Source organism: Hevea brasiliensis, chromosome 13, assembly GCF_030052815.1.
Source record: "Hevea brasiliensis isolate MT/VB/25A 57/8 chromosome 13, ASM3005281v1, whole genome shotgun sequence".
Taxonomy (NCBI): domain Eukaryota; kingdom Viridiplantae; phylum Streptophyta; class Magnoliopsida; order Malpighiales; family Euphorbiaceae; genus Hevea; species Hevea brasiliensis.
In genome coordinates this window covers 80,312,517-80,332,330 of record NC_079505.1, presented here as the reverse complement: position 1 = coordinate 80,332,330, position 19,814 = coordinate 80,312,517, and the positions used below count along the sequence as shown (strand labels likewise).

The 19,814-nt window shown below is 37.7% G+C and overlaps 1 protein-coding gene and 1 pseudogene across 4 annotated transcripts; both read left to right on the top strand.

Moving 5' to 3' along the window:
- The first annotated feature begins 1,244 nt into the window (after positions 1-1,244).
- LOC110639176 (putative disease resistance RPP13-like protein 1) lies at positions 1,245-5,576 on the top strand (annotated as a pseudogene).
- Positions 5,577-6,664: 1,088 nt separating this feature from the next.
- On the top strand, positions 6,665-9,019 carry LOC110639200 (uncharacterized). 4 transcript variants are annotated; one of them, XM_021790045.2, is made up of 2 exons: positions 6,665-6,814; positions 7,710-9,019. In XM_021790045.2, the coding sequence occupies exon 2, from the start codon at positions 7,766-7,768 to the stop codon at positions 8,558-8,560; it is 795 nt and encodes a 264-aa protein (XP_021645737.1). In that variant the 5' UTR covers positions 6,665-6,814; positions 7,710-7,765; the 3' UTR covers positions 8,561-9,019. The 4 variants fall into 4 exon arrangements, with proteins under 4 accessions (XP_021645737.1, XP_021645738.1, XP_021645739.1 ...); XM_021790046.2 differs by having other exon boundaries at positions 6,705-6,814; positions 7,655-9,019; XM_021790047.2 differs by having other exon boundaries at positions 6,713-6,814; positions 7,664-9,019.
- The last annotated feature ends 10,795 nt before the right edge of the window (positions 9,020-19,814 follow it).

Below are 19,814 nucleotides of genomic sequence, written 5' to 3'. Positions count from 1 at the left end.
CAAATCCCCTCGAACTACAACTCCATCAGCTCCCTTTAAAAGAATTTCTTCCTTACCTTTCCCGGTCCCTTTTTCATAGAGGAACAGCTGCCCTCACTCAAATTCTTTTTTAATACTTCCTTTCTTATATTATTGTCTCTTCCCAAATGAATAAAATTTTTATTTACTTTTATTATTTATAATCAATATAGTTATTATAAACAATAAATTTTTATTAATATTTAATTTTTTAGCTCACTATTTTTCTTGGTCATTTCTTATATTATGATTAATAAATAATTAAAAGTTATTATTTTGATTAATATTAAACATATTGTGTTGCTTTTATTATTGTTCAGAAAAATTATGCATCATCATTTGACTATTATTAATTTTTTTTAGCATAATATTTATTATGAATTATGTGTAACATAATACATTAGTTTATTCCTATTTAAATTCAAAGATTATTAAGCTAATAAAAGGAGAGCGGTTGGTTGGGGATTTGGACGTAAGATTGTTATAAAGAGTTCGGGCCGATGAGAGTGGTTGGGCTTTTTATTAGTCAAAAGTGGTAAAAGTTCACAAGTCCGATCCTTCCTATCTCAAACTTAACCAATTTATCTTGATTCCGTGATTGTGTGGAATAGGGACGGAAAGACCTCTCATCTCAAATTTTCGTAACTCATTTTATATACTAATGTATTATTTTTTATTTAAAAAAAATTAATTCTTTATACTTATGTTTTTAATATTATAATTTAAAAATATATTAAAATATTATTAAAATTATATTTAATAGGGTTGATAACTTTAGATATGATTCGTGAACTCGATACGAACACGACAAGAAAATATAAGATTTGGATTAAGTTTATTTGTGTTCGTATCGAATTCGTGTCGATCCATTTATGACACGATTATAATCGTATTACAGGTTAACCTATAATCTGATTAGACACATTTATGACACGATTTAATATTCGTGTTCCCGTGACCCATTAACTTATTTGAACACACTTATATAGCGCATTAAATGGGTTAAAGTAGTGTCAAATCGTATTAAATGAGTTATTTCGTGTTAAACGAGTCTTATCGTATTGAATACACCTAATACAATTTCATGTACACATTTTTATCATTATTATTGATTAAAATCAAGATTATGAAAATAAAGGTAGAAGGAGAATATTTTCAACATTTGATCATACTAAAAATGATGATTACAATGTTACAGTTCAACTATTCTCATGTGTTATCAGCTAGTGACAAAAATTGCCGGCCATGATCGATGTTGCAGATGAAAGTTCCTGTAAAATGCAACCAAATGATGTTGAAATTATCTATGCATTAGGCCGACATCTCAAAAATCTTTCTGCAAGTTCTTCTGTTTCACAAGCTCTCCTTGATCCGTTTTCCCTTATCTCTTAAACCACTTGATTGATTTTGCAGTGGAAAAAACATGGCTGAAGGATTGGTAGGAGGAGCGATTCTCTCTGCTTTTCTTCCAGTTTTGTTTGATCGGATGGCTTCTAAAGAATTTCTGCACTTCTTCAAGGGCCGAAAACTCAATGATGGACTGCTGAACAGGTTGAAGACAACATTGAATTCTGTTAATGGACTGCTCGCTGATGCGGAGGAGAAGCAGATTACTCAGGCAGCAGTAAAAATTTGGTTGGATGACCTTAAAGAAGCTGTATACGAAGCGGATGACTTGTTGGATGAGATTGCTTACAAGGCTCTACAATCCAAGTTGGAACCTGCATCTCGGAGACGGAACGTAAAGAAATATCTCTCTTCTCACAATCCCTTCAAAAAGGAGATTATAGAAGAAAAGCTGGAAGAGGTTCTTGGGAGCGTTGAATTTTTATTAAAACAGAAGGATACACTTCGTTTGACTGAAGGTGTTGGAGGAAAACTGTCTTCGTTGAAAACACCGACTACTTCTCTGCCAGATGATGATCAATCCAGCATTTATGGTAGGGATGTGGACAAGGAAGCCATAATCAAGTTTCTTCTATCTGATTCTTCTGTCAATGTCCGGATAAATGTGATACCTATAGTGGGTATGGGTGGTGTTGGTAAAACCACTCTTGCTCAGCTTGTCTACAATGATATAAGTGTACGAGAGCACTTTCAACTCAGAGCATGGGTCTGTGTATCAGAAGCATTCGACGTTTTCAAGATAACCGAAGACATTCTTAAGGAGATCAGTTCGGGGTCTCATAACGACAAGACTATGAATCAGCTTCAGCTCCAGCTGAAGGAGGGATTGAGTGGGAGAAAATATTTGCTTGTTCTGGATGATCTTTGGAACGAAGAGTATGCTGATTGGAGATATTTACTGAAACCTTTAATACATGGAGAAAATGGTAGTATGATTATTGTTACAACTCGTAACGAAAGGTTGGCCACAATGGTGCGCACCGTTGAAATTTATCATTTAGAGAAATTAAATACCGAGGACTGCTGGTCCTTGTTTGAAAAGCATGCAGCTTTAGATGAAAATTCCAGTGCACATCCTAACTTAAAAGCGATTGGCAAGGCAATAGTTAGAAGGTGTGATGGCCTGCCGTTAGCAGCAAAAACACTTGGCGGTCTGCTACGTTATGAAAGAGATGTTGGGAAATGGGAGAAGATATCCAAGAGCAATATATGGGGTTTATCGAATGGCAACATTCTTCCAGCCTAAGATTGAGCTACCACCATCTACCTTCATTGTTAAAGCAATGTTTTGCGTATTGTGCGATCTTTCCCAAGGATTATGAATTTGGCAAGGAAGAGGTAGTTCATCTATGGATGGCAGAGGGATTTCTGGGAGATGAACAGATGGAAGAAGTTGGTAATGAGTGCTTCGATGATCTTGTTTCTAGGTCATTATTCCAAGGATCTAGCAGCCGAAAATCTCACTTTGTCATGCATGATCTCATCAACGACTTGGCTAAATTTGTTTCTGGAGAATTTTGCTTTAGGTTCGAGGAGGGTGATAATTCCTGCAAAATTGTTAACAGGACTCGCCATTTCTCTTTTGCAAAATCAGAATATGGCATCTTTAATAACTTTCCAGACATTTATGAAGCCAAACATCTGCGCACTTTCATATATATGGAGCCATATGAGGAGGCAACGCCGGGGAGAAGGTCATCTATCAAACATGAGGTCACACATGGTTTATTGCAGACTCTCACTCGCCTGCGAGTACTATCTTTACCTCGACTTAATATGGATGGGTTGGTTGATTCAATTAGAGAACTGAGGCAATTGAAATATCTGAATCTTTCTGGAACGTTGATCGAAAGCTTACCCGAATCTATAAGCAGTTTGTATTTCTTGCAAATTTTAATCTTGCGTGAGTGCAAAAGATTGGTTGTGTTGCCAACTAACATGGGAAGATTGATCAACTTATCTCATCTTGATATTAAAGGAACAAAACTTCGAGACATGCCACCACAAATGGGTAAGCTTACAAAGCTCCAAAAGTTGACTGATTTCTTTGTGGGAAAACAGAGTGGATCTAGCATCAAGGAATTGAGGAAACTTGAAGAACTTCGGGGAGAACTTTGTATCAGGAATCTCCAGGAGGTTGAGGAAGCCAGAGATGCCCTGGAAGCCAATTTGAAGGGTAAGGAGAAAATTAAAAAGTTGGAATTAACATGGCAAAGATATGCTAGTACTGATTCAGAAAATGAAAGGCTTGTGCTGGAGTCATTACAACCACATACGGGGTTGGAACATCTTTCAATACATGGTTATGGGGGTGCCAGTTTTCCAATTTGGGTAGGACACTCATCTTTCTCTCGTATGCTATCGCTGAATTTGAATGAATGTCCCTGCTCTTTTTTACCACCACTTGGGCAGCTAGATTCTCTAGAATACCTCACAATCGAAGATTTTGATCGGGTTGAGGTTATTGGTCCTGAGTTCTATGGAAGCTGCACGTCCATGAAGAAGCCATTTAGATCGTTGAAAGTTCTGAAATTTAAATATATGAGCAGATGGAGCGAGTGGATTTCATGCGAAGGAGCCTTTCCCCTCCTTGAAGAGCTTCACGTAGAGGGAAGTGCCAATCTACAGAAGGTTACCCTTCCCAGTCATCTTCCTAGTTTAAAAATACTAGATGTTGGTGAATGTAAGCAGTTTGCGAGTGCACTTAATAAGGCTCCAGCTATCCTTAAAGTGAGTACGTTGGATATGAAATTGGAGAAACTGCCTTCTGGGTTGTTCAGTCTTACAAGTTATGAATTCGACTTCGAAATGGAACTAAAGGAGACAATTGGTGTCCTTCCCAATGATTTAGAAAAAATTGTTCTCATCAACTGCTTTTCACTCTGCCTTCCACTAAAGTTGTTTACTAAGGTCAAGACTCTTCAATTAGAAGGATGTGGAAATCTTGATTCCTTTTTTACAACAGAGGCAAATGGGGATTTTACATCTCTCAATTCCTTGGAAATTAAGAGCAACTATCATTTAGTATGTTTTCCACAAGGAGGATTACCAGCCTCAAAATTGACCTGGCTTTCATTTTTTGATTGCTCAAGTTTGAAGAAGCTACCTCAACGTATGCGCTCTCTTCTCCCTTCGCTTGTTGATTTGAGTATAGAGCGTTGTGAAGCACTCGAGTCCTTTCCCGGAGATGGCCTGCCCTCCTCCCTTTCTTCTCTGTGCATCAGATCCTGTCCAAAACTCAGGTCATTTCCAGGAGGATGTTTACCATCCAAATTGCAATCACTTCAGATCAGTGATTGCAACAAACTCATTGAAGGGTGCATGCAGTGGAATCTACAAACCATTCCCTCTCTTACAGAACTTGTGATTGAAAACTGTCAAGGCGGGGAATCTTTTCCAGGGGAAATGCTGCTGCCGTCCGCTCTAACTTGTCTTGAAATCTGTTATCTTCCAAATCTGAAATCTTTAGACTTCCAGGGGCTTCGACACCTCACTTCTCTTAGAGAATTGAAGGTCAGGAACTGCCAAAAGCTCATGTTCATGCCAGAATGTATGCATTCCATCGTCCCTTCCCTGACAAAATTGACAGTATATAATTGTCCAGAACTTGAGTCGTTCCTGGAAGGAGGTTTGCCCTTTACACTAGAGTCGCTTGAATTCAATGATTGCGGCAAAGTCGTTGATCACCTCATGCATTGTGATTTGCAAGTCCTGTCCTCTCTTTCACACCTAAAGATTGGTGGGTGCTATGACCCTGATGTGGAATCCTTCCCTGGGAAGATGCTGCTGCCTTCCACTGTTACCTCTCTTATAATCTGTGATCTTCCATATCTGAAATTTCTGGATTACAGGGGGCTTCAACATCTCACATCTCTTGAAAAATTATGGATTCATAGCTGCTATAATCTCCAATCGCTGCCTGATGAAGGGTTGCCCTCCTCACTTTCTACGCTGGATATTTCTGACTGCCCTCTGCTAAAACAAAGGTGTGAATTTGGTGGGGAAGATTGGCCAAAGATTTCTCACATCCCCAAAGTTCAAATTATGGATCCAGAATAGAGTACGTAATTTGATTAAATTATGCTCGGTTTACTCAGTTTTTAATTTTTTTTATTGAAATAATTAATGTTACATTAAAAGACTTACCACTCTTTAGATTTTTTTTTTAAATTTAATTTATCATAAAATTAATATATAAAATATATAGTGAAATCTGTAATTAAATATATGAATTTTAAATATTTATGCTTGAATTATGATAAATTGAGTTTATTAAAAAAATTTTCACAAATTTATTATGTTAATCTCATATTATTCTCTTCTTCAAAAAAATTCCCATATTATTCATTCAAATATAGCCTTAATTATTTATAAATCATAAATTCACAACATTACCATCATTTGAAAGATTGATCGCAACTGAACCATTAGCAAACTTCCAATCACATGCCCACCTAAAGATAATAATTTTTTTTTTCTAAGAAAACAAATATTTATTTTAGAAAGATAATGATGCTTTTATTTTAGGGATAAGTGCAAAAAAATTATATATATATATATTTTTTTTTCTTTTTTAATTTTATTATTTTATCTTATATTATGAAAATTACAGCTCTAAACTTTTTATTTTTTATTAATTCTACCTCATCATTGGAAGCCATGTAAGTACCACTTATGTATGGCACATCAACCCCAATCAACCTTTAAATTATCTTCAAATTAATTCCTAAACTAGTTTCTTAAACTTGCCATGTAAACGCCACGTAAGCATTTGATAGTAATATTTGACAATAGTTACTAGTGATGTACTCGTTAACAACATGTGAAATCGAAAATTAGTAATTACAGTGCATCAATTAAAATGAGTAACTATTGGAAAAGTGACTGAATAAAATAGTAAAATTTCATTCATTGAATTATAAACATTGAAATTTCATTTGATGCTTATGTGGCATGCTTAAGCATACTTACATGATACATACGTAACATATTGGCTAATGTGATAATAATTTTCTTAATAATGAAGTAAAATTGGTAAAAATTAAAAAATTTAAATTTTATTTAATAATTTTCATAGCATATATAATTGTAAAAAAGGTTTTTTTTTTTTTTAATGGTTATCCTTTATTTTATTAGCTAAAATTTAAAAATATTAAAAAAAATGAAAATGAAAACGGTACCGTTTAAAAGGCGATAGTCGGCCATATTTTGTCGCCTTGTTCCCTGGCTACACATGGATGTCGACTGGAAAGACAGTATCTGTATATATATTTGTATCTCTTTCTGATTTCGCTGAATCTAAAATACAAAGCGACCTCTTTTTATTTATTTATTTATTTATTTTTGCCTGTCATCGAGATAGCGAGAGACGCAAACCTCTACCTCCCTGGTAAGCTCAGTGCTCACCCTTCTGATTCTTTCACTTTGCTTCTTTTCTTCTGAATTTGTAATCGGAGGTGGGTATTATATTTTTTTCTGCAAACGGAGAGATCCCCACCTCCTCCAACCATCAACTGATCCAAATTTTTGGTTCTTTATGGAATGATTTCATTATTTCTGTGAATCTCTCTATAGTGTAGATGCGAATATGCTTTCCTCCAGAAATCGATGATCAAAAACAGAGGATTTTTTTTGTCTTTTTTATTATGGTATTACAAAATTTTCCCACGTCTGCGGCGCTTGTCTATTGATCTTTCACTATTTATATGTGACATTTAGATTAGTAAGGTATTAATCTTTTTATAGGCCACTAGTTACTGTAAACCTGCAGTGTCTAATTGCATGTCTTTACTGATTGTGAAGTTGGCGGAAGTTAATCAACGTAGGCGTATTTGGTTGCTTTGATGATACTTGAAATATTGGGCAATTGCATTTCCTTGGTTTCATATGAAATACAATGTCAATTCGTGTGGGGTTATGGTGTATGCTGATTCTTTAGGGCAGAAATATTTTGTTTCTAGTATTTTATTGTATGCTCGGCTGCTCTAAGAAATTTTCTTTGTATGAGCTTAATGGAAAGGTGTATGCCAAAGTGAGAGTGTATACTTTCTTTAGAATGAACAAGTGATGCTCTGATGTGACTGCGAGACTTCCTTCAATCCAAAGAACAAACATAAATGTTGCTAGGAGCTATAGCATATTATCTGGTCTGTCATGTTCAGTTAAGTGTTGTAAAAACTATAGAATTATAGTTTGGTATTTTGACAATTAAATGTTTGGCACTGTTTAGTCATTGCAGGTTTCAGTTCATTAATGGTTGCTGGTACTCTTCAATGTTTTCGCAGGCTTAGCGTCCTTAGACAAATACCATTTTTCTAAATCGTATTGTTTCACATTCACCATGTGGGGTTTTGCTTCTAAAGCCATTAATAGATCCGTCAGGTTGAAGAATGATCTTTCAAAGCCCAGTCAAGCTCCTTCAGAATGCTCAGATGATGAACCATCTTTAAACAGTAGCAGAGAAGAGGGACTGGAATGCCCCATATGCTGGGAATCTTTCAACATTGTTGAAAACGTGCCCTATGTTTTGTGGTGTGGCCACACCCTCTGTAAGAATTGTGTGCTAGGGCTGCAAAGAGCTATGGTGAAACTTCCTACCCTCCCAATCCAGCTTCCATGCTTCATTTCTTGTCCTTGGTGTAATCTATTATCTTTTAGATTGGTACACAATGGACATCTTAGGTTTCCTCGGAAGAACTACTTTCTACTCTGGATGGTTGAAAACATGAATGGTGATAGGTCAAAGTCCTATTTCTCCTTTCATGGTGATCACCAGCCTGTTTGTTCTTCAAACGGAAATCAAGCCACCCATACGAGCAACAGGCGAGTTCCATGTTCTCATCCCCCAGAACAATCAGCTTCTAACCATGGTGATGGTCGCCTTAACATTAGATACTTCAATTCTCTGAGATTTCAGTTATCCATTCGTAAGTCATTTGTTTTCTTTGTTCATTTGACAGCTAAGTTTCCATTGATTCTCATATTTCTTCTGATTATTTTATACGCAATACCGGCCAGTGCAGCCATCTTGGCACTCTACATCCTTATCACCTTTTTTTTTGCTCTCCCTTCTTTTCTCATCTTGTACTTTGCCTTACCCAGTCTGGATTGGTTGGTTAGAGAAATCATCACTTGAGTTAACATTTTCTTACATGCCTGATGTGGTGATGCCACAAACTTGTGGAATTTATCTTCTTGTCAGTCTATTTACATGGTGCAATTTGACGACTTCCCTCCATTCGATGCTGACCAGCTTCCTCGTTTTACATACCATGTAAGTTGAATGCAGATGTTAAATTGGTCTTGAGAACGCCTTTCTTTTGTAATTCCAAAATTTTGGGAAGTAATCAATGGTCTCTAGTGGAAATATAACGGTGACACACGAGTATTATTCTGCGGCAGTGTACATATATAAGCTGGTCAAGGCACTTTGTGTAAGAAAAGTGCTTAGAAAATTGTCCCTGTTTTGTATGTTGAGGGTAATGATCTTGTGAGTATTTTGTCTTTGCATTCCTTTTATGTCCTTTTGTTTTCGTGTGAGATTGTATGAGCACATTTCATGAGCATCAATTTAAAACGAATGGATGTTTGTTTAGCTGCAGCTTTGATTTTTTTTTAGTCTTTGTATCTTCAAGGAATTGATGTCCTTCCCATGATATCTCTAAATGCTAGTTTTGAATTGTGAAATTGAAGGCATGCGTAGAAGGAATGGGTCATTCTCTTTTTGTTTTTGACTTGCAGGGTTAACAACAATTGGTTGGGTATGAAAAACTGAAAAATCAAATAAATTGATCCTATTAAAAATTTAATTTGAATTGATTTAAATTGAATTAATTTGATTCGATTCATAATTATAGGATGGGTTTGGGTTAGAATTTTTCCTATTTCACTATTCAGCTTTGTGATAGAAATTTTATCGTAAATAATCAAGAAACAAAATTTTATATTATAAAGAAAAAGGCAAATTTCAATTCTTCTTAACTAAGTAATTATAAACGGAAATAATAAGATATTTAACTATTTTATAAATGGAAATTCAGAAGTGAAAATAAAATCAATGATTAGTTTCATAATCAACAAATAATATAATACCCAATTAAGAGGGTTTTTGACTTAGTTTGTAAAAATCAATTTATAAACACTTAATACTTATAAGTTAATTTGAGTTTATAAGTATTTAAAATTTTAGATAATTACATGTTTGATTAAAGTGTTTCTGAGTGATAGTTAGATAATTAATGTGTTTAGTAAAAAAATAGTTTATAAGTACATTTATTATTAAAATGACAAAAAATATATTAAATAAGATTTATGATAAAATTTTAAAAATTAAATGAGAATATTATGATTCAACTCTATGGGCCAGATCGACATAAAGACTTGGATCAGTATAAAACCTCTGAAACCTGTAGTAAACCTTACTACTTTCAAACCCATGACTAGCCCCAAATTTAAGGTTCAACATACAGAATAAAAATAAAATATTATAAATCAATTTGGACCTGCTCAAATAACAATTTGAAATTTATAACTCGGGGAGTCCAGCTTAACCATGCTATTCAATATGCATAAACTATATAATACCATTAATTAATAGCACATATTTATGAAATAGTATCATAGTAGAGTTCCAATAATAAAATAAATAATTAAATAAACAATAAAATAAATAAAAATTTCTAATTAACAGTATTGTACCCTGCAGGAAAAAAAGCAAGTTGGATTCTGAAGAAAATTACTCTTCCTACAACCTGAAAAAAATTATTGAATAGGAGTGAGTATTCGATTTAGTGAGTTTAGCTGTTGATTACGGATGCAATTTCTACTACTACTACTACCTAAAACTAATGCAATTTACCATGAAATGTACATTCAACACATACATCAAATAATTCATCCAATACCCGCACGATAAGATAATTTAGAGCTACTCACGCACCCATTGTATCACATTCATGTATAAATATAGGAGTTGATCTTCTATACAACTCTCTCAATTCAAATTTCACCGGCGAGTTCAACTCAAGCCGGACTTTCACTTAAACCTAATTGCAGGTGCTAGCAATATCAACTCAAAGTCGTGCCTCACTCCAATTTTCCATATCCACAAAGACTAGGTTTCAGCGAAATTAGCTTAAGCCGTGACTACTCGTCTAATGCATATCCATTATATGCCATATATAACACACACACTGCTTAAAATTATTCTTAGGGCAGCAAACAAAATTAATTTAACAATAATTAAATATGTAACAATAATAATGCTTCTAATTTATTTAACTAAAAATGTAACTATATTTATAAAATACATGAACATGTCAAAAATATAAATAACATTAAAATTATAAAAATAAACAATATATAACTCAGAGACTAGTTGACTCGATTGTAGCTGGTTGGTTAAAATAAGAAAATGATAGGTTCATTCATCTATATAGACACACTGACCTCTATCAAAATACTGATAGAATTAACCAATTAATTCAACTTACAGAAGCAAGAATAAATCTTGAGGTTTTGCTGAAATTTCGATAGAATTTCCCCAATAACTGGACCTAATCTTTTGTAAAAAAAATTTAGCAAAAAGCAACATACAGGGCCTTAGGCCCACAGCAACAACAATACATGCCCATCCAGGGCCTACAAGAACCTAACCTAAGTCCAATAATCCAAATTCTAGCTCGGGTTTTTAACTCTTCTAAAGTCAAATAATTATTTCTAGTATTTCAAAAATTATAAAAATATTCTTGGAAGTTCTCTGCTTCATCCTTGTATTATATAAATTCATTTTATTTAATTTTACTCAACCAATAATATTTTACAGATTTAACCAGTTAGCTTAATCAAGGCAAAAATTATACAACTTAAGTTAGGGATTACCTTTACAAATTTTATTATATGTAACGTGTCCAAAATATTTAAAATGCTAAAAACGACTATAAATACGATCACCTTTCGGGACAGCCCGTCGGGTGCTCGACCTGGTCCTAAAACTCTGTCTCAAGTGCCTGTGAGTTATAACCGATCCGATCGCATTTAAACAAAACTCATAAATTGTTAATAATTATAATATAATTATATTTAATTTATAGGCATAAAAAAAACTCAAAAATCTCACCAAGAGATTTAGATCGTCCAATGATTGTCTTTTCAAAACGGTGTTCGATAGGAGCGGTGTCACACCTTTCATCTCTATAAGGCATAATATGATCCCGTAGTATACCTAATGAATTGCCGAACTTCACATACTGATAAATATACTACATTTGAACCAATTCAATTCGTTTTAAAGTGAAAGGTAATATTGAATAATTATTAAAAGTCTTTAATTGAAGTTTATGTCATGAGCTAAAATTTTGATTAATTCGGTATTGCGAAAATTTTACAGAAATTTCAACAGAGTGCCGGCTAAAAATTGAAAAAACAATTCTTCAAAACCTGTTAAAAACACTTCCAATATGAATAATATCAACAACTCCATTTAAACTCAACAAAATTTCCAGCAATCTCAATATTATTTAATTCAGTGCAATTCATATATAAAATTCTCAATTCAAGGGAAAGAGAGCAAAACAATTTTATTACAAATTTTTTTATACAACTGCTCATTTGGTTCTATAGATACATATGAACAAGTAATTTACATCAAAAAGAAACTTACAAGGATATAAAATATTATACTCGAAAAAGATCCCAAGATTTCTTCAACTGCAGCTATAAGCAGCTCACTCTGCTGCTTTATCATTTTCCTTATCTGCGACAGCAGAAAAAAGCTATCGCTGAGTAATTTACTCAGTGGTGCACAATAATAAATAATTTTTAAAATTCACCAAAATATAATCATCCATTGGTAAGTAAAAATTTAAAAATTTTCACAATCATAATTCACAAAACTGATGCCAATATTTTTAATAATAATTTATCAAAATAAATTGTAAACAATAGCGTTACCTATAATTAACACAACTTAGGTCATGATACAAAATTTCACGATCAATGCCGTGTTGTATACCATGACAAAACAATCTACAACCTCACTAATCAAAATTAATGAGGGAGGTGGCTAGCTAGCTATATAAGTACTCATCCGAACTCAACCTCAAACTAGTAAGCCAGAGAGGGAGGAACATAATCAATCTCAACTCCATAGATGGAGGAGGAACACAATAGAACTGTCATGCCAAGTGTGATTTCAAAGTCCAATTCAAAACCATATCATTCAAATAATTCATACAATTCACAAATCATATTTCATTCCAAATTCTCATTTACAAAGTAGGCAACACACTATTTCTCAAATAAAATTCTCAAAGTCATAACAATAAAAAATTATTCACAACACTTATTCAAATAGCTTTTCAAGTAGAAACAAAGAATTTAAAATTTATTGTGCACAAACCTCATTTGCTTGCCTTGAGTTAATCTACTCTTCCTCCTTCCTTGAAGAGCTCCTTTTCAACTGAAATACATAATTAAAGTGTAACACCCCAAAATTTTATTAATTATGAGTATTTTTGATATTTAAATTTTATTTAAATTTTAGGAATTTTTTTGAGATTTTTCGGATTTTAAAAATCGGGTTCGATTTTCCGAAAATATAAACTTTGATGATTTTTAAAAATTAATTTAAAGACCACGTGGCAAAACTAAAAATATATTTGGAGTCTACGTATTTTTCTGAATTTTCCGAATTTTTCGAATTTTTGGACCTCGCTTGGCCCCGAGGCGTAGTAAAAATTCAAAATTTTTGTATTTAATCGAACGCCGAATCGAACCGGACGGGATCGGACCGGTCGAATCGAACCGCCCCTTTCCTTTTTCTTCTCCCGCGTCTCTCTTTCTCTTTCTTTCTCTCTCCTCCTCTCCTCGCGCTGCCGCTTCCAGCTCCGGCCAACCGCCGATCCGGCCACCGATTGGACCGGTCTTGTGTCCAAAATCATCTACTCGCGAGAGCTTTCCATAGACACCAAGAACGCCGAAATCCATCGAGCGGATTGTCCGATTTTTGCTCGGAAGATTTTCGCCATTTCGACTTTTGGGCTAGATTTTCAAAACCGTGAATCCCACGAAAACCGAGGCTACCAGACGCCCACTCGACGAGGGCTTCGGGATATTAATTTCAAAATTTTCCGACAACGCTTTTTCGTGGGTCCCACGGAACTTCGCAGTTGTTTTTCCGAGCATTAAATGAGCTTAGAAAATTCTGAAAATTTATGTACTAACCCCGTGTTATGGGCTTCGTAGGTATCCTCGATTCACGGAAATTCGGCGATTGATCGTTCGCAAATTTCGCCGCATGCACTGCTACGGAAAAGTCTCCGAATTGGACCGAGGTTTTGGCTAGCCCCATTGTCGACGTCCGAGCGCTGCTCTCAAGTCGGAATCGGCAAAGGTAAACCCAACATTGTTTTTACGTAATTTTCTAGTGCTTAAATAGGATTAAAAATCCATAAAATATTCGTGGTAGCTTAGAAAATTACGATTCTTTTTGCAATAGCTTAGTAATATTGCTAAGGACCGTGGGGCAAAGTTTTATAATTTTTAGAGCTTGTTTGGGCGCTTTTGCAAAAATGATCAATAATAAGGACTAAATTGAAATTTTGCGCATTGTGATGGATGATTGATTTGATGGGCCCAGAGGGGTGTGTGATATGATTGAACCGTTGATGTATGAATTGTGAATATAGAAGTGCGTTTTAGCCCTTTTTCAGTTGGGTAGGTCCTAGGTATAGGGAGACTCACGATTTTCTACACGACTTAGGACGTGCTTGATCTTTTCTTTGTTGTATTGAGTCAAATTTATTAAATAGATGTAATGTAATTGTCGTGAGCCGATAGCCTTCTTCCTCCGCCCCACCACCAAGTGATTTGTCACAAGTCTGTGAGTAAAATATTAATTTTAATCGTAATTTCGATATTATTATATGTTCAGATGCCCATGCATCACTTATATGCATATATTTATGTAGTTAAACTCTAGGCACGAATTATGTTGCATTGATAATCATAATGTGCCATGAGTGTTGTCGTGGTAGTTTGGAGCAGCAGCGTATGCGTTGGCGTGGTGATGTGGTGTGGACTATGGATAGGACGGGTAGACACGGCTTGAGTTCTTCATGGGACCCTTCCTGGGTAGACACGGCTTGAGTTCTTCATTGACCCCGATTTGGTATTTAAGTGGAAGTCCGAAATGAGTTCTTCACGCACCAGATTGGATTTAAGAGAGTCAGATAGGATCACTCCCATATACTATGAATGATGTTACAGGTGTGTGAGTGCTCCAAATTACCTTTTGATGCTATGATGTGAATATGGTGTTGATGTTGCATTTCACTCTACAAAGTTGCATTAGTTTCAGATAGTTATAGAGATTATAGTTAAGATTGATATTTTACTCGAGTCGAACGCTCACTCCTTTTCAAAAATTTTTACAGTCCACATGAGGATATTTTGTTCTGTGTTAACCTGCTTTTATACCTCGCATGTTGTTTATCAATATTGTCTAATTTTAATTACTCCTAGAATTTCCGCATTTGTTAGCAGATTTATTTGAAATTGGTCTGTAATATTTTTATCATGTTGGACCAGAAACTTAAATATGTTATGCATGTTGATGGATTGGATGAGGAGCCGAGCTCCCATTTATTTTATGTTGATGAGTATGTGGAGGGTGAGCCGAGCTCCCAATTGAGTATTTATTGTGTTTACAGTCGGGTGAGTCAAAACTCCCGTTGGAAAGTCCATTTTATGGCCTGACTCGTCCGCTTGTTTTCTTGAAATTGGGCCCAAATGGGCCTTAGAGTTGGGTTAATGAATAGTTAAGGCTTACTACGGGCCCTGGGCTTTAGGTCGCCTGTGTCCTAGTGCTTGGTCCGCCCATAGGTTGGGTCGTGACAAATGTGGTATCGAGCTTAGGCTCCATTCTTAGGGAATGTTGTCTAAAGTGTTGGGAAGAGTCTAATAGAGTCACATGCGGAAATATAGGGTCCACATTCGCCTTGCATTGTCATCTTTGCTTCTAGTTTCTACTCCATATGTTATGTATAAATATGAGTCTATAGAGTCGTATAATGTGCGCTTTGAATTTTGTGGGCTAATGTCTTTAATTTCGTGAAAATGCGTAGAAGGTGAGAGCCGCCATCGCACTGAACCAGATGTGCCCGACGAAGTGTCAGACAGATGAGGCGCCGCCCCGAGGAGGCCGGGTAGGAGGCCTAGAGTCGCCAAGTAGAGGAGCAACAACCCCAAAGACAGAATGGCCTTTATGGCACAGGTCCCATGGACCCTATGGCGCCTACTCTAGTCTGGTTCACAGAGAACCATCGACATGATGGCTCAAGATATGGTCCATCCTCCACAGCAAAGAGCAGCCCACCGCACCAAGAGAGGAATCTTACAAATGCATCATAAACTTCAAGAAGTTGGTGCCCGGATTTATGATGTGTCGACGACGATATCGGTTTTTGGATTCCCGCAGACAGCAGAATGTAATTACAATGATCGATAGGAGATTGATAGAATGTATGCAGCACGTCATGGGGCCCATGCCTAGGCAATGGATGAATGACTATGTGTTACCTCGGATGGAGGGTTTGACATGGGCTCAGTTTGTGGAACTTTTCATCAATCGGTTCGTGCCAGAAAGCTTCAGAGATCAGAAACAGTGGGCCTTTGAGGCCTTAAGACAGAATGGCGTGTCCAGAGATGAATATGCTGCACTTCGAATTGAGCAGATATGCCCCTGCAGCAGTAGCTACAGAAAAGATGAAGGTGAAAAGATTCCTAAAGGGGCTTGACAGGAGGTATGCGAACCTGGCCATGATGTCTGATCAGTCTTTTGATGTGGTGGTGGATCGAGCCAGACAGATTGAGGTTAGCTATGCTGTGGATGACAGCGGAAGAGCAAAGAAAAACAGAGCAGAGGGTTCTTCAGGTGTTCCCCACACGGGTACTATGGATAGTGGTGGCCAAACTACTTACAGAGGAAGAAGCAGAAATAAGAGGAGTGGTTTTAGACACAAATCCCGAGGGTTCAGACTAGGGTACGGATCCAGCAGTGGTAACAGCTCAGGCAAGGCGCCTGCTCGTTCAGATCTCTTTGGCACCGTGTGCACAGTGTGGAAGAGGACATTCAGGACCTTGTTTGATGGGGTCAGGAGTATGCTTCAGGTGTGGCCAACCGGGCCACTTTGCTAGAGACTGCCCCATTTTCAGTGAGCCACAGATGGGGTCACAGGGTTCTGCAAATGTTCTCGACAATTGTATCCGGTGCTTCCAACATGGCAGCGGGCCGATACAACAGGCCGAGGACAAGGGGGACGTGGAATTGGAGGCAGATCAGGAGGTAGAAGTCAGTATCAGGGTTCTGCCACTCAGGGTAGGGGACAAGCTCGAGTTTTCACCCTGACCCACCGTGATGCTCAAGCTTCAAATGCGCCAGGCGTGTATTCTTCCGGTCCTGCTCTTATGAGGCTCGTGTTTTGATAGATCCGGTGCTACGCACTCATTTGTCTCCCCGTGTTTGCCATGAGGTTGGGTAGAAACCCTACAACTTTAGAGTGCCCTTTGTCAAGAGCTACCCCACTTAGTGACAACATAGAAGTAGACATGGTATTTCCGGTAGCCCAAAGGGTAGTGGATGGAAAGATCCTCCCAGCAGACTTGGTTCCTCTACCAAGAATGGATTTCATGTAATCGGGATGGACTGGTTGGCGACTCATTATGCCACCTTAGACGCAGGAACAAAAGGTGTATTTCCACATACCGTGTGGAAGAGTTTAGCTTTGATGGTGACAGAGCGTGGCTCCATATAATTTGGTGTCGCAATTAGTGCTAGAAAAATGTTGAGGCGTGGATGCCAAGGGTATTTGGCATTGGTGAGAGATACATCCGTAGAAGGTGTCGATGGAAAATGTTCCTGTTGTCGAGAATTTATGGGTGTCTTCCTGCAGGAGCTTCCAGGTTGCCACCAGAAGGGAAATAGAGTTCTGCATTGATGTTATTCCGGTACAAACCCCATATCCATGCCACCTTACAGATGGCACCAGTAATTGAAAGAGTCAAGGAGCAACTACAGGAGCTTTTGGACAAGGGTTTCATACGTCCGAGCACTTCACCCCGGGTGCTCCTGCTCTATTTATGAGAAAGAAGGATGGGTCATTGAGGTTGTGTATTGACTACGCATACCGAACAAGGTGATCTGAAGAATAAGTATCCACTTCCTGATCGATGATTTGTTCGATCACCCAAGGAGCTAGATTCTTTTCCAAGATAGACTGCGATCAAAGCTACCATCGCTTGAGAATCGTGAATGAGGACGTGTCCAAAACGGCTTTCGTGACAAGATATGGTCATTATGAGTTCTTGGTGATGTCTTTGGACTCACTAATGCACCAAAGAAATTTTCATGGACTTGATGAACAGGTGTTCAAGTCATTTTTGGACCGCTTTGTCATCGTATTCATAGATGACATTCGCATACTCTGACCGAGGAAGAACACGTGTGGCACTTGAGGATGGTGTTGCAAACCTTGAGGAGCACCAATATACGCCAAATTTTCAAAATGTGAATTGTGGCTAGAAAGCATCTCATTCTTGGGTCAAGAGGGTTCTAGTGACGGTCTTCCAGTGGATCCCAAGAAAATTGAAGTCAGAATCGATTGGCTTAGGCCTACAAATAACACCGAGGTGCGGTTTTCTGGGTTTAGCTGGCTACTACAGTCGATTTGTGCAAGATTTCTCCAGGATAGCGGCTCCCCTAACTAAGTTGACCAGGAAGAATGTTCCATTCATTTGGACAGATGACTGTGAGGTGAGTTTCCAGAGGCTCAAGGAGTGTCTAACCACTGCCCCTGTGTTGACACTACCTGTGAGTGGTGAAGGATACACCGTGTATTGTGACGCCTCCAGAGTTGGCCTAGGGTGTGTTTTGATGCAGAATGGAAAGGTAGTGGCTTATGCTTCAAGGCAATCAAGAGACATGAGCGTAACTACCCCACCCATGATTTGGAAATGGCGGTGTAGTTTTTGCACTAAAAATCTGGAGACACTACCTGTATGGTGAAGTGTGCGAGATATACACCGACCACAAGAGTTTGAAGTACATCTTTCAACAGAGGGATTTAAACTTGAGACAGAGGAGATGGATGGAGCTTCTGAAGGACTATGATTGCACCATCCAGTACCACCCTGGAAAGGCCAATGTTGTGGCAGATGCCTTGAGCAGAAAATCTTCTCGCGCTTGGCACATTTCTGCAGAGAAGAGACCGTTGATTCGGGAGGTACATGAATTGATGGATCAAGGTTTAATCCTAGATCCGCTGATGAGGGGGTATTGTTGGCTCACTTTTCAGTGAGGCCAGACTTGAGGGACAGAGTTAGAGTTTCCCAGCACAGAGACCAACAATTGATGAAGATCATAGAAAGAGTACAGCAAGGTGAAGGTGGTGAGTTTGGATTTGCCAATGATGGCGCCCTAGTGCAAGGTTCTAGGATATGTGTGCCCGATGTGGACAACCTCAGGAATGAAATCATGCGAGAGGCACACTACACACTGTACAGTGTCCACCCAGGTTCCACCAAGATGTACCATGATGTGAAAGATAGCTACTGGTGGAATGGCATGAAGAGAGACATAGCAGACTTTGTGTCCAAGTGCTTGACTTGTCAGAAGGTGAAGTTTGAACACCAGACCGTCGGAAGCCGCAAGAGCTCCCTATCCTGCATGGAAGTGGGAAATGATCACTATGGATTTTGTGGATCGTTGCCTCGTACCACGCGAGGATGTGATTCGATATGGGTAATTGTAGACCGCTTGACCAAATCAGCTCACTTCTTACCTGTGAAGACTACATATTCTGTGGCACAATATGCCTGGCTCTACATTCGAGAAATAGTCAGATTGTATGGATTTCCGCCCATAATATCCGATAGAGGGCCCCATTCACTTCTCGGTTTTGGAGAAAGTTGCAGGAGGCACTTGGCACACAATTGAACTTCAAGATGCCTTCCACCCTCGCATGCACGGACAAATTGAAAGGACAATCCAAACATCGAAGACATGCTTCGCATGAGTGTCTTGGATTTTGGAGGTCAATGGGATGAGCAATTAGCTTTGGTGGAGTTTGCCTACAACAACGCTTATCACTCCAAAGATAGGATGGCACCCTATGAGGCACTATATGGAAGAAAGTGTAGGTCTCCTCCGTGTTGGACAGAAATGGGGAAGCAAGGGTGCATGATGTAGACCTAGTGCAAGACACTTTAAGTAGTTCCTTTAATCGTGGAACGATCGAGGACAAATTTCAAGAGATGTAAGAGTTATGCACCCAGACGGAGGGATGTGGAGTTTGCAATAGGCGATTATGTATTCCTAAAGGTTTCTCCAATGA

Excerpts from the sequence above, each read along its gene's own strand:
- LOC110639200 (XM_021790045.2), top strand. The coding sequence starts at position 7,766 with ATGTGGGGTTTTGCTTCTAAAGCCATTAATAGATCCGTCAGGTTGAAG.